This window comes from Schistocerca serialis, chromosome 3 (genome assembly GCF_023864345.2).
Source record: "Schistocerca serialis cubense isolate TAMUIC-IGC-003099 chromosome 3, iqSchSeri2.2, whole genome shotgun sequence".
In the NCBI taxonomy this organism is placed as follows: Eukaryota; Metazoa; Arthropoda; class Insecta; order Orthoptera; family Acrididae; genus Schistocerca; species Schistocerca serialis.
This window is the reverse complement of record NC_064640.1, coordinates 304,515,104-304,529,486: the sequence shown is the minus strand read 5'-3', so window position 1 is coordinate 304,529,486 and position 14,383 is coordinate 304,515,104. Positions and strand designations below refer to the sequence as shown.

Here is a 14,383-nt window from a genome sequence, read left to right as displayed (position 1 = left end):
AGATGTTTTGGAATGCAAACTTCGTGCCAGGAGTCACCGACCTACATCGATACCTTTCCTCAGTGCAGCACTCCGTGAAGAATGGTCTGACATTCCCCAAGAAACCTTCCAGCACCTGATTGAACGTGGAAGCTGTCTGCAAGGCTAAGGGTGGGTCAACACCATATTGAATTGCAGCATAACTGATGGAGATTGCCATGAACTTGTAAGTCATTTTCAGCCAGGTGTCCAGATACTTTTGATCACATAGTGTTTTTGGGCTTAGGGCCATCATCAGAAGCAAATTCTTTGCCTAACATTTCACCTTCCAGTGCTGGGGACACCATCAGACACTTTAACAATTCAAAAATCTCTTACAGTTCTTGGAGGATGAGCTCAATCATTTAAGAATGGTCTTCAGGAAAAACTACTGCTCTGTGAAAGAGATAAATAGGGCACTACATCCTAAAAGGTCTAGAACTTCTAATGAAAAAGAACCAACTAAATGGAAAGTTTTCCTGACATTTGTAAAAACTGGCACAAATCACATCAGAAAACTGCTCGGAAATCCTGGTATTACACTGTGTTTAAACCAACAAGAAAGGTACGTGAATATTTGAACACTGCAATGGTCTTACACCAGCCGCTTACAACAGCAGAGGTATATAAAATCCAATGTGTTTGCAGTCAAGTGACAAAGAAACAACAAAAAGAAGCATTAACACTCACATTAAAGAAAGTGAGCAAGTGTGGCCTGGGCGAGATGCGTAAATGAGCCATAGCAGATCATGTACTAGGACCAGGAAACCAAGCGAGGTGGCGCAGTGGTTAGCACACTTGACTCACATTTGCGAGGATGGTGGTTCAAACCTACATCCGGCCATCCTCATTTTGCTTTTCCATGATTTCCCTAAATCCATTCAGGCAAATTCTGCAACTGTTCCTTCAAGGGCATGGCCGACTTACTTCGCCATCCTTCCTTGATCCTATGGGACCGTCGACCTAGCTGTTTGGTACCCTCCCCCCAAATCAACCAACCAGCCAATCAGGAAACCACCAAACTTGTTTCTTTGACACTGTGGTTTTAGCAAGATCTAATAATTACTACTCAAGGATGTACAGAGAGGCCATAGAAATTCAAAAGCACACAAACAATTTCAACAGAAATGAAGGAGGATTGAAATTAGACAAGTTTTGGGCTGTACAGTGCTAAAACACTGGACTCGCATTCGGGAGGACGACGGTTCAATCTCGCATCCGGCCATCCTGATTTAGGTTTTCCGTGATTTCCCTAAATCACTCCAGGCAAATGCCGCGATGGTTCCTTTGAAAGGGCACGGCCGACTTCCTTCTCTGTCCTTCCCTAATCCGATGAGACCGATGACCTCACTGGTCTCTTCCCTCAAACAACCCAAACCAACATTGCTAAATACAACAAACAGTGCCAACTCTTCCCCACTACAAACTCCGTAGCAATGCTGGCACAACTCCGCAAGCTTAGGCATTGGTCTAATGATGTCATAAACTGACAGTTGCATAGAGAAATATAAACTGTTTGGCCTGCTGAGCTTTTTGCAGTCTGTAACAGCTTTCTGAGTCATTAAAAGCCTGTGGTGATGTGTCCAACATTGGAAGACAAAACATTAGACAGAGAATTATGCCTTGAACTATGACCTTATGCTGGTAAATCAGATATCAGCCATAACCATTTGAAACTTGATTGACAATTTACTACTATCAGTTGGGTCTCTCAGCAATTTTTACATTTCTGTTGACAACCAAGAAATGGGGGTTCAAATACCGATTCTACAATTCGGATTTAAGTTTCCTATGGTTTCCTTAAGTCACTAATAGTCTCTCTCTCTCTCTCTCTCTCTCTCTCTCTCTCTCTCTCTCTCTCTCTCTCTCTCTATCTCAAAATGAAATTATCATTTGAATTTACCTGCACATCTTTAAATTGAGCTGGTCCTTCACGTTGCTCTTTCGCCTCTCGCTGATCGTTGCATGCAAGCCACTTAAGTGATTCTACCGTCTGGCACTGAATCACTGTTGTAAGAGACACTTCCTGTAAAATGTTAGCAGGTGTAATCAGTATTTACGTATGTTGATAAGACAATTAGACATACATGAATTTAAAAGTTACAGCATGAAGTAAGTCACCTAAATGACTGAAACTTGTTTAATATTTTCCATGCAGTCAGGTATCCTAGTTATTCAAGATTGTTAGCGAGCCATGCATTTGATAACATATAGGTGGTCCCTCACCTGTATACTGTACTTGCCAGACTGTATTTTAGTACTGGAATCTGTTGCTTCTGTGGTGTCTCCTTCTGGTAACCAGTTTGCAAACAATGGGAACATTTACTGTCCAAGAGAGGTTCAAATTAAAAGGCTCCAAAAGGGGGAATAGACATATCACAAGCCAACTTCGTAATGTACACTGTACAGTTTATGGAGGACGTCTTTCATTTTCCTCTGTGATGACGAAGAGTAAGGAAGTAACCAACACTAATGTTGCAATGCCAAAGGACATCAGATCATCTGCAATACATCATGTGAAAGTTGGGGATTCTCTTCCACAGACAGTTACATTGCGAGTCTGCCATTTCAAAGTGTGAGGCATGCTGTCTGTTGTATATACCTACCATAAGCCGTGCAGGAAGTGTAAGCAATATTCAGGCTGTATGGTAAGGATTGTCACAATACACATTTAGGGATCTGTAAAGCACCATCCTATGACATCTGACTGACTACCTTTCCTCATAACAATCAAATGCCATAACAGATATGCTACATGTTTATGTATGTACACATGTGAACAATTAAATTAATGATGCATATCTGTTAGTGTACAGTATTCTTAGTCGTTATGATGGTCACAATGACATATTACGGCATGAACACCATAAGGCACCAAAAGAGATGGGGGGCCCTCCTGATCCATGTTTCCCACATTTTTCTTCATAAATCACAATGAATGGTTAGAGCTCAGTCCAAAGTGCACACATTGATGCTATCCGTGATGTTTGCAGAAGAACATAATTAAAGTTGCCTCTAGGACCACACAAGCACCATCAGCTTTGTTGAATACTCCTCAAATCATTCTGACATAATTTGAGAGCTATGGGGCAGTGTACTGCATCACTGAAGTTACTGTAGTGGAACAAATTTACATATGATTGGACAATAGTTCTTTGTCAGTTAATATTGGTTTCTCTGTCTTAAGCAGACTGCAATTAATTAAAGAGATTTTTTTACACCAGATACATTTTGCTTTTATTTATAAAGCATCTTCTGTGATCACTCATTCATTTAATTAATTTGCTGTCAGCCTGAGACAGCGAAACTAATAATAACAGATTTTAACAACTTCTGCGGAAGATGGCCATGCAAACAAAGAAAATAGGTTTTTGTATTGATTGCAAGTGAAGTATGATGGCATATGTCTCAAGGGCCCCATTTCATCCCAAGTAAACCAGAATATCTTCACCATCAACCTAGTCTTCTGTGACCTGTGACATATGATGAGTAAAGACCTATGTGTGTGTCAGTAGCACCTGTACTGCATAGTAATGAAGTGGTTCTGAATGATATGACTATTCATCAGCTGTTGTGATTAATCATTGAATTACAACAGTATGTTATTGGCTATCCATCTGCTGTTGAAATAATTGATAATCAACAGCAACTCCTGCCATCAGAATGTAGTCACCCATAACAGTTAACTCCAGCAGCATCAGTTTTCACTGAATCAAGATACCCATGGTAGACCCTTGACACAGTGGTATATAAAAAAAAGCAGCTGCCAGCACAGCTTTATGGATGCAGTTTCCAGTGCAGTAGGCCACTATCAAATGTTCTGATATTGATAAATCTTGCCCATAACTCCCTCATCAATAGCGAGGACAGGATCTGTCAACATCCTGGTCACATGATGATGTACACTATTCTGTCCCCTAGGTTGACAAAAGACTCTCCAGTTCAGCAACTATCTCCTATTCAGTTGTTCCTGAGTTTATAACACATCAAATATTGATCTTTAGGATTATTGAGATCATACCTTTACATTAATACCAAATATCACCACATTCCAGCCCTTCCTTTGGGAAGCAACTATCTGTATCATGAGAAGTGCATTTATCTTACAGGCTTCACTAAAAATGTTATAATAGTGAAAAAAGTTAGTAACATACATACTATTTCATCAAGTAAGAACATTTCTTCAGAACCTTTACTACTACAGAATACAAAATATTTATTGTGGAAAGCAGCAGTCATCCATAAGAGTGGATTCTGAAACTGGCTCTTACCTCCTGTGCTGAAGGTACATTCTGTATTTAAAACAAAACTAACATCTTTTATAAATCAAATACATATAATAATTTTATTTGTCTCTGTCATGTTTCTGCATTTTCCCTAAATCAGTGTCTAATGTAATCAACATACACAGTTCAGATACCATGTACCAATTACTTGTGAAGTAAGTCCTCCTGGAATAAAGGCAAGCTCTGTACTGCCCTTTCTCAGTTTCTCTTTCACACAAAAATCAACAAGTTTTCAAAAGCACAAAATTACTAAGGAATAACATTTTGAAATTATGAAAAAGTTTTCTTTCCTCCGTGCTGATGTTTTGGGAACGTTTCATCGGTTCATGAACTGTGTCTTTACAGTTAACATCTAGCAACTGAGTTCTTCCATTTTTTGCCTCTTTGTGTGTATTTTTTTAATAGATGTTGCAATGGAATTTCTGGCCAGACTGATGAAACAAAGTGGCTATTTGCTTAATGGTTCATTTTCCTTAAAAAATACTCCATAGAGAAATGTCCAAGAAGTTCCTATATCCTTCTTGACTTGGTACAATTGGAGAAATGAACAGTTGTTTTACTGGTATCACTGCTTTTAAGCTGCCAAAACGCATTGTTCTCAGTGTTGTGTTGTTTTGTTTCAGTGTTGCATTTTTTTTTCTGTTGTGAAGCCATGACTTATGGGAGTGGACACAGTTATGCTTTTGAGGGGCAATTAGTAGTGTGTGTGTGGGGCATAACTGATTGGGTGAAATGTTTTTTTAGGTAGTTTTTTTTTTAGGTATTACTTACACATGCCACCAGAGGGTGCCAAATTCGCATCATCTCACTGGCTGCAATTATTGTGATTAGTCCACACATATTTTTAAACTGCTAAAATCTGAGCTCCACCTCAGATTACTTTAAGATCAAGCCGAGCATATGGACAATAGTGCAGGGAGAGCTTTCAAACCTAGCATCACTTCAATGATAACTTTTATGAACCAAATATGATGTTATTGGTACTCAGGCGCTAGTGACCATTCTAAACCAGTACTAGTGGAACAAAGAGAGACTACAGGATACACATTTACATATACTCAATACTGTATACACTGTAAATACATAAATTCATTTTTGATGTGTTCCAGTATGTTCATCCATATTGTTACACTGACATTCACAACAAAATAAATAACTGCAAAATGAAATTGTTGAATTATTTCTTCAGATGTTTATCCACAAATGAAAATTGTGGAATGTTTTCATCACTTAATTGTTGTCCTGCGGAAATAATCAGTATTAGTGACAATGAAAACCAACACAATTGCTGAAACCTAACGATGTGTCAAGGCTCAATTCATTCCTCTCTGATACTTGGTAAAATTTATGAGTAAATTATTGCCACATTTGTCAACAGTTTATTGAATATTACTTGAGCAGGGAACTGCTACTTTTTATTGGAAATGAGGACAGATCACACCCATGTAGGAAAAAAGCAACAGAATTTATCTGCAAAATTACAATATTACTTCACTCACCAATATTCATAACACAATTGTAGAGTACATCCTGAGTTCATTATGACCTGGAACAAATTAGATAGATACCAGCATGGATCCCAGAAACACATGTTATGTGAAAAACACCACACATTCTTCATAGTTGACATCTTAAGTGCCGAACTGCAAGATAATTAAGTGAAATTGGTGTTCCTAGACTGCTTTCAATTTGGCACCACACTGACATCTGCTAAATAAAATTCATTTGGATAGCATGTCTAACCAGGTTTGCAATTCAATTGGAAATTTTATGCTGGATAGAATGTCATTGTGCTGCCCTGCTTGTTATGTACAATCACAGAAGTAATATGTGATGGTGTCCCACAAAACTTGAAATCAATGAATTAGTGGATAGTGTCACTTAAAATCACAGACCTTTCACAGGCAGTGTGGTTACCAATCAAGAAATTTTTTAATATAAAAATTGTAATAATTTAAAGTTATTTGTTGAAAAATATGTGTGGTGTAATGATGGGCCATTATGATTTAATATAAGCAAAAGTACAGTTATGCACTTAATGAAAAGTAAAAATACAGTAGTCCGTACCAGCTTAATTAATGAATCACAACTATAATTTTTTATGCAGTACAAATACTTAGTAGTAACAGTGTGTGTATTTGTGGAGTGGAACAAACACACAAGCTCAACAGTGAGTAAAGCAAATTGAGACTTAAATATCTTGGGAGCATGCTGGAAAACTGCAGTACAGCCCATATTGTCCGAAGGCCATTTACAAAACTCTTGTACCATCCATGCTATAAAACTGCTTAATTATGTGTGATCCATATGAAGGTCAGATTTACAGTAGACATTGAACATATACAATGGAGACAATATAAATGGTAATTCGATTGGCTTCAGAGCATAACAGAAATGCTGAAAGTACTTAACCAGCTGGCATTCAAAGACAGTCACCATTTGTCGCAGAACAGTGTACTTATAAAATCCCAAGAATTGGCTTTAATGTAGAAACTATATTCTTCAGTCTCCAATGTATTTATCCTATAAAGGCTGCGAAGTTAAAATTATGCTCATTATAGTCTGCATGGAGGTGTACTAAAAATCATTCCTCCATGCTTGATTCACAAATGTCACTGGAAGAAACCTTCATTTATGGTAAAATAAAAAGTATCAGGTAAGTTTGAGATGCTAATTTCATTCCCTCTTTTTCAACAGACTTCTGGTGCTAATTTTAACAAGGCTAAGTTAGATCACACAATGTTTAGAATTGCCAAACCTTCCTCACCAGTGGATACCATATGTTGGGATGTCTACACAACTATACCCTCAATGTTTTGCAGCATCAAATCTAATTGAAACAGTTACACAGGAAGCCTACAGGAACATGTCTATTGCCCACAATATGGTGCCATACTGTGTCAGAAATACTGCTATGGTTTTTAGTTGTTTTCCAAAATACTATTTATGTCAGCATTATGATTTTATTGATCAGGAAGTAGATATGAAAAACACACTTACAAACATACTGTTGTACATGAAATGATTCTGTCATAATGAACTTCCAATAAATAAAGTACAGTGTGATTCAAAAAGAAACAACAGTTTTCAATTACTTATCACAGACAAACTACACTCCTGGAAATTGAAATAAGAACACCGTGAATTCATTGTCCCAGGAAGGGGAAACTTTATTGACACATTCCTGGGGTCAGATACATAACATGATCACACTGACAGAACCACAGGCACATAGACACAGGCAACAGAGCATGCACAATGTCGGCACTAGTACAGTGTATATCCACCTTTCGCAGCAATGCAGGCTGCTATTCTCCCATGGAGACGATCGTAGAGATGCTGGATGTAGTCCTGTGGAACGGCTTGCCATGCCATTTCCACCTGGCGCCTCAGTTGGACCAGCGTTCGTGCTGGATGTGCAGACCGCGTGAGACGACGCTTCATCCAGTCCCAAACATGCTCAATGGGGGACAGATCCGGAGATCTTGCTGGCCAGGGTAGTTGACTTACACCTTCTAGAGCACGTTGGGTGGCACAGGATACATGCGGACGTGCATTGTCCTGTTGGAACAGCAAGTTCCCTTGCCGGTCTAGGAATGGTAGAACGATGGGTTCGATGACGGTTTGGATGTACCGTGCACTATTCAGTGTCCCCTCGACGATCACCAGTGGTGTACGGCCAGTGTAGGAGATCGCTCCCCACACCATGATGCTGGGTGTTGGCCCTGTGTGCCTCGGTCGTGTGCAGTCCTGATTGTGGCGCTCACCTGCACGGCGCCAAACACGCATACGACCATCATTGGCACCAAGGCAGAAGCGACTCTCATTGCTGAAGACGACACGTCTCCATTTGTCCCTCCATTCACGCCTGTCGCGGCACCACTGGAGGCGGGCTGCACGATGTTGGGGCGTGAGCGGAAGACGGCCTAACGGTGTGCGGGACCATAGCCCAGCTTCATGGAGACGGTTGCGAATGGTCCTCGCCGATACCCCAGGAGCAACAGTGTCCCTAATTTGCTGGGAAGTGGCGGTGCGGTCCCCTACGGCACTGCGTAGGATCCTACGGTCTTGGCGTGCATCCGTGCGTCGCTGCGGTCCGGTCCCAGGTCGACGGGCACGTGCACCTTCCGCCGACCACTGGCGACAACATCGATGTACTGTGGAGACCTCACGCCCCACGTGTTGAGCAATTCGGCGGTACGTCCACCCGGCCTCCCGCATGCCCACTATACACCCTCGCTCAAAGTCCGTCAACTGCACATACAGTTCACGTCCACGCTGTCGCGGCATGCTACCAGTGTTAAAGACTGCGATGGAGCTCCGTATGCCACGGCAAACTGGCTGACACTGACGGCGGCGGTGCACAAATGCTGCGCAGCTAGCGCCATTCGACGACCAACACCGCGGTTCCTGGTGTGTCCGCTGTGCCGTGCGTGTGATCATTGCTTGTACAGCCCTCTCGCAGTGTCCGGAGCAAGTATGATGGGTCTGACACACCGGTGTCAATGTGTTCTTTTTTCCATTTCCAGGAGTGTATAAAAGACAGAAACACATCGCACATGTCACTGGATTGAGGAAGGTTCGAAGTTTGGACACACCTGCACTGTTTGTTTGTAGCAACATGGTGACTACACCACAAGAGAAATCATTCTGTGTGTTGCGGTCTGCGTGAAGTCAATCCATTGTTCAAGTAAAGTGTGCATTCCACCATTGAGACAGTAAGAAGCTGCCTCTGCACAAGCAGATCATGACAGGCATGCAAAAATCTTGGAATTTGGTTGCTTATGTAAAGGGAAGAGCACTGGTTGGCCATGCACATCTGATGAAAATGTTTAGCGTGTCCGAGATGCATTTGCATGGGGCTCTCGGGGGTCCACAAGAAGGGCAGGTCAGGAACTTCAACTTCCTCAAACAACTGTGCAGCGTGTTCTGAAATGACATCTGGATATGAAGCCTTACAAGTTGCAGTTACTGCAGCAGTTGTGTCTTGGCAACTATAACAGAATGTATGAATTTTGCATTTCAGTTCTCCAGGATATGGCAGAAGACATTTTCTGAACCGATGTTTCACCTATCAGGTAAAGTAAACTGCCATAATGTAAGAATTTTTGGGTCACAAAATCCTGGCATCATTATCGAACATGAAAGATACCCACCGAAAGTGAAGTGTTTTATATTGTTTCTGTTTCTTTTTATTGAGGAATCTGTGACAGGAATGTCATACCTGGACACGCTGCAAAATTGATTGTTTCCTCAACTTCACAAAGATTTCAATGATTTCATTTTTATGCATGACATCACCACACCACACTTTCCTTTTGAGCTGCAGTGTTATCTCAGAAACACCATCCCATGATTTTGAAGTGGAAGAGGTGGACATCAACACCTTGTTCATTGATTTTGGCCTCCCAGGTCATCACACCACACACCTTGTGATTTTTTCTGTGGAGCTGCATAAAACAGTCTTTGTCCCACATGTGGTAGCTACTCTTCAAGAGCTGAGAAATGGAATTGTTGAAGCTGTTGATTCAATAAACAGGGTCCTCATGATTCACATGTGGAGTGAAATGGACTAAAGTTTCAATGTTACTCAGGGAATACATGCTGCTCATGTTGAGTGTATGGAATAGTGTCCATGCGAACATGTACACTACTGGCCACTAAAATTGCTACACCACAAAGATGACGTGCTACAGACGCGAAATTTAACCGACAGGAAGAAGATGCTGTGATATGCAAATGATTAGCTTTTCAGAGCATTCACACAAGGTTGACGCCAGTGGCAACACCTACAATTTGCTGACATGAGGAAAGTTTCCAACCAATTTTGAATACACAAACAACAGTTGACCGGCGTTGCCTGGTGAAACGTTGTTGTGATGCCACATGTAAGGAAGAGAAATGTGTACCATCATGTTTCCAACTTTGATAAAGGTCGGATTGTAGCCTATCACAATTGCGGTTTATCGTATCATAACATTGCTGCTCGCTTTGGTAGAGATCCAACGACTGTTAGCAGAATATGGAATCGGTGGGTTCATGAGGGTAATATGGAATGCCGTGCTGGATCCCAACAGCCTCGTATCACTAGCAGTCAAGATGACAGGCATCTTATCCACGTGGCTGTAATGGATCGTGCAGCCACGTCTCAATCCCTGAGTCAACAGATGGGGACGTTTGCAAGACAACAACCATCTGCATGAACAGTTCGACGATGTTTGCAGCAGCATGGACTGTCAGCTTTGAGACCATGGCTGTTGCTACCCTTGACGCTGCATTACAGACAGAAGTGCCTGCGATGGTGTACTCAATGACGAACCTGGGTGCACGAATGGCAAAACGTCATCTTTTCAGATGAATCCAGGTTCTGTTTACAGCATCAAGAGTCGCATCCGTGGTTGGCGACATCGCGGTGAACCCACATTGGAAGCGTGTATTTGTCTTTGCCATACTGACGAATCACCCAGCGTGATGGTATGGAGTGCCATTGGTTACACGTCTCGGTCACCTCTTGTTCGCATTGATGGCACTTTGAACAGTGGACGTTACATTTCAGATGTGTTACAACCCGTGGCTCTACCCTTCATTCGATCCCTGCGAAACCCTACATTTCAGCAGGATAATGCACGACCGCATGTTGCAGGTCCTGTATGGGCCTTTCTGGATACAGAAAATGTTAGACTGCTGCCCTGGCCAGCACAGTGGGCAGCTGTATCTGTACACGCCATCCAAGCTCTGTTTGACTCAATGCCCAGGCATATCAAGGCCGTTATTACGGCCAGAGGTGGTTGTTCTGGGTACTGATTTCTCAGGATCTGTGCACCCAAACAGTGTGAAAATGTAATCATATGTCAGTTCTAGTATAATATACTTGTCCAATGGATACCCGTTTATCATCTGCATTTCTTCTTGGTGTAGCAATTTTTATGGCCAGTAGTGTAACTCTGAAACTTTCTCCACCCAGTGACATTTGCAATATGTTCCTATCTCTCATAGTTTGTCTGTAATAAACAATTGGTATCAAATGGAGAGAAGAGTACCTCAAGAAAAACACAGTCATGCTCATTCACCAGTGAAAGTATCTGCAGTTTCAAACTTTCTGTGGTCAGTATATCCAAACAAAGATATGTTCAAAATGGTTCAAATGGTTCTGAGCACTATGAGACTTAACTTCTGAGGTCATCAGTCCCCTAGAACTTAGAACTACTTAGAGCTAACTAATCTAAGGACATCACACACATCCATGCCGAAGGCAGGATTCAAACCTGCGACCGTAGTGGTCGCGTGGTTCCAGACTGATGCGCCTAGAACCGCTCGGCCACTCCAGCCGGCAAAGATATGTTCATGATCAAATATTTACAAGTTGTTGTCATTAGAGTAGCTGTTATCAGTGGCCCACATAGATCATAATTCTTTAGTTATTCTTAGATGATAATCCAGGAACACCTTCTCTTATGTAGTTCTTATAGATAGAAAAATATGTAATATAATTTTAAATGAGTGACTGCTATGTTTTCAGACACGCAAAAGAGCTGCAAGACAAAATATTTTGTGACAAAGTACAAATATATGTGTCAGTGTCATATTAAATAATATTTTCGTTTCTGAGAATTTACTGCTTTTGAAAACACTTTTGTGTAATTGTAGTTAATTTTATTGCCTACATTTCCAGGAACACATTTCACGCTATTTACAGTGAAGTGTCTTTTATTCAGTGTAGTCTAAATAACTGGCATAGAGGTTGTATTATAAGTTCTTTGCTTTATTATTTAAACTTATTTCTTTTACATCATGCAGTTGTTCTTCAGTAGAGTTCAATGTGTGTGAGAAGGCACACAGTTTAAGTCATTCCCTCAAATAACTAAAATTAACTTTAAAATCTTGAAGAAACAGACTGTCTGGACAACACAGTACTTCATTTCAGAAGGCATAACTGCCAGCACTGCTGATACAAACACTGAGTGTAGAAAAAGAGTGCTCATAAATTTCAGAACAACACATTACTTCTTTAGTGAGGAAAGAAGTATTTGTTGGGTAGGGTTGGAAAGGGGATGGGGGCATGGGAGCGAAGGATGAACAGAGGCAAAATAAAGAAAATAGTGTCAGCAAGAATAGAAGCTCAAATATTCTACAGCAAAAAGCACTGTGTCAGGTTCAGTTCTGAGGTGATACAAGGGACAAAGTGAGAAGTGAAAATTGATTACAAGCTGAAGAGAGAATGAAAAGTAGAGAGAATAATTCAATTAATGAATATAAAGAAAGGAGAAAAGAGGGGAAAAAAGAGAGGGGTAAAATAAAATAAACAAGCCAATAAAAATAATAAATTTTAGCAACTGGAGAGGAGGGGAGGAGGAAGTTTCACTAGTGGAGGTTATGTCAAAATTCAGTAAATTAGTCAGTTTTTGACTCACTTTTTTTACTTCCAATATTTATTTACGCTGTATTGCATCGTTTGGAGGTTAGTTATTTTCACATAGGGCGCTTCTAACACTGTTTTTCTACCGTAGGGCAACAACACACCAAAAATACTTCGCCACACTGGAATAATAAAAATCGAATACGGACGACAATGTAAAATGTATCTTGAAAATCATGTGAACAGCCGTCTGATGATGAACCTGCCAGTTCGAAACTGGTAACGGCGCTATTTACCTAAATAAATAGCAATATTAATAATGGCTGGTTGCTGTTTTCTTCTTTGTAAGAATTAACCTACATTAATTGTACACAGCCACGGTCTCACCATGTCAGTTTTAGACAAAATAGCAGTACCAAGAATATGAAAATTTATTGCTATTTTGCAACACTGAGTGCATGAAAAGTTGGTGGAGTACCTCAGGGGAGTGCACGGTGGTGTCCTTAATAATTGCTTAACTTGTTTTTAATTTAGTCTTCAAAGATTAGTTATGAAATGCACTGTGCAATACTGAGACAATCCTATTTGTAAGTGCATTATATCAGTGTAAATGTCAATTTTGATTTTTGCTTTGCTTTCCTTTCAGTAAATTAATCAGTCTCCCCCCCCCCCCCCCCCCCATTTAGTGTTATCATGCCTCCTTTGTGGGGTGTGCCCCAGGTTGAGAATCACTGCTGTAGAGTATACCAGTAAATGGGTACTGGACATCCCCAACATGAACAGTTCTTCTGTGCATTCATGTATTCAAACAATTTAGGAGGAAAGTAGATCACTCACAAATAGCATAATGTTTATTAATTAACAGGTACACACAAACGAGTAAGAAAACTTGCTAGTTTTCGAAAACCTACATTGTGGCATCTGGACACACAATGCTAAGGGTGGCAGTAGGTTTTCTGGCAAGGGATGAGGGAGGGAGGGGTGGGAGATGTATGGGCTAGGCACGTGATACAAGGGTACTGGAGCTGGTAAGGTGTGGCACAATGAAGATAACATGTAGGCTTGGATTGGGAGGGTGACAGGAGAGAAGAAGAGGAAACTGTTGGATAGAGAGTGTGTGGACAGTGAGTTAGCAGAGGTTGAGGCCAGGATGGTTGCAGGAGTGAATGATGTGTCGCAAGGATAACTCTCATCTCTGTAGTTTAGAAAAGCCGTTGCTGGAGGGAAGGATCAGATGGTTTGGGTTGTTAAGCAGTCATTGAACTTGAGAATGTGCTCAACTACATGTTGTGCCACAAAGCAGTCAGCTTTGATCTTGGTGACTGTTTGGCTGTGGCCATTCATTCTGGTGGGCAGCTGCTTGGTTTTCATGCCAAAATAAAATGCTGTACAGTGATTGCAGCAAACTGGGTATATAACATGACTGCATTCACAGGTGGCCCTGCCCTTAATCAGATTGGGTAAGCCTGTGGCAGGACTAGAATAGGTGGATTGGGCAGGTCTTGCACGTGGGTATTCCACAGGGATATGTCCCTATGACAATGGGCTTGGAGAGGGAGTGGTATAGAGGTGGTCCAGGGTATTGTGCAGGTTGGTTTGGTGATAGAATATCACTTTAGGAGTGGTGGGAAGGAGCTTGGGTAGTGTGTCCCTCATATCTGGGCATTATGATAGATAATCAAAGTCCTGGTGGAGGGTATGTTTCAGCTGCTCCAGCCAGGGT

At 41.1% G+C, this 14,383-nt stretch overlaps 1 protein-coding gene across 1 annotated transcript in view; it reads right to left on the bottom strand.

Moving 5' to 3' along the window:
- Positions 1-1,888: 1,888 nt before the first annotated feature.
- LOC126470797 (nicolin-1-like) overlaps positions 1,889-14,383 on the bottom strand; it is a 212,500-nt gene continuing 200,005 nt past the window's right edge. The window contains exon 5 of the mRNA XM_050098808.1: positions 1,889-2,044. Coding sequence (XP_049954765.1) covers positions 1,889-2,044 — 156 coding nt within the window. The remainder of the gene's footprint in view (positions 2,045-14,383) is intronic.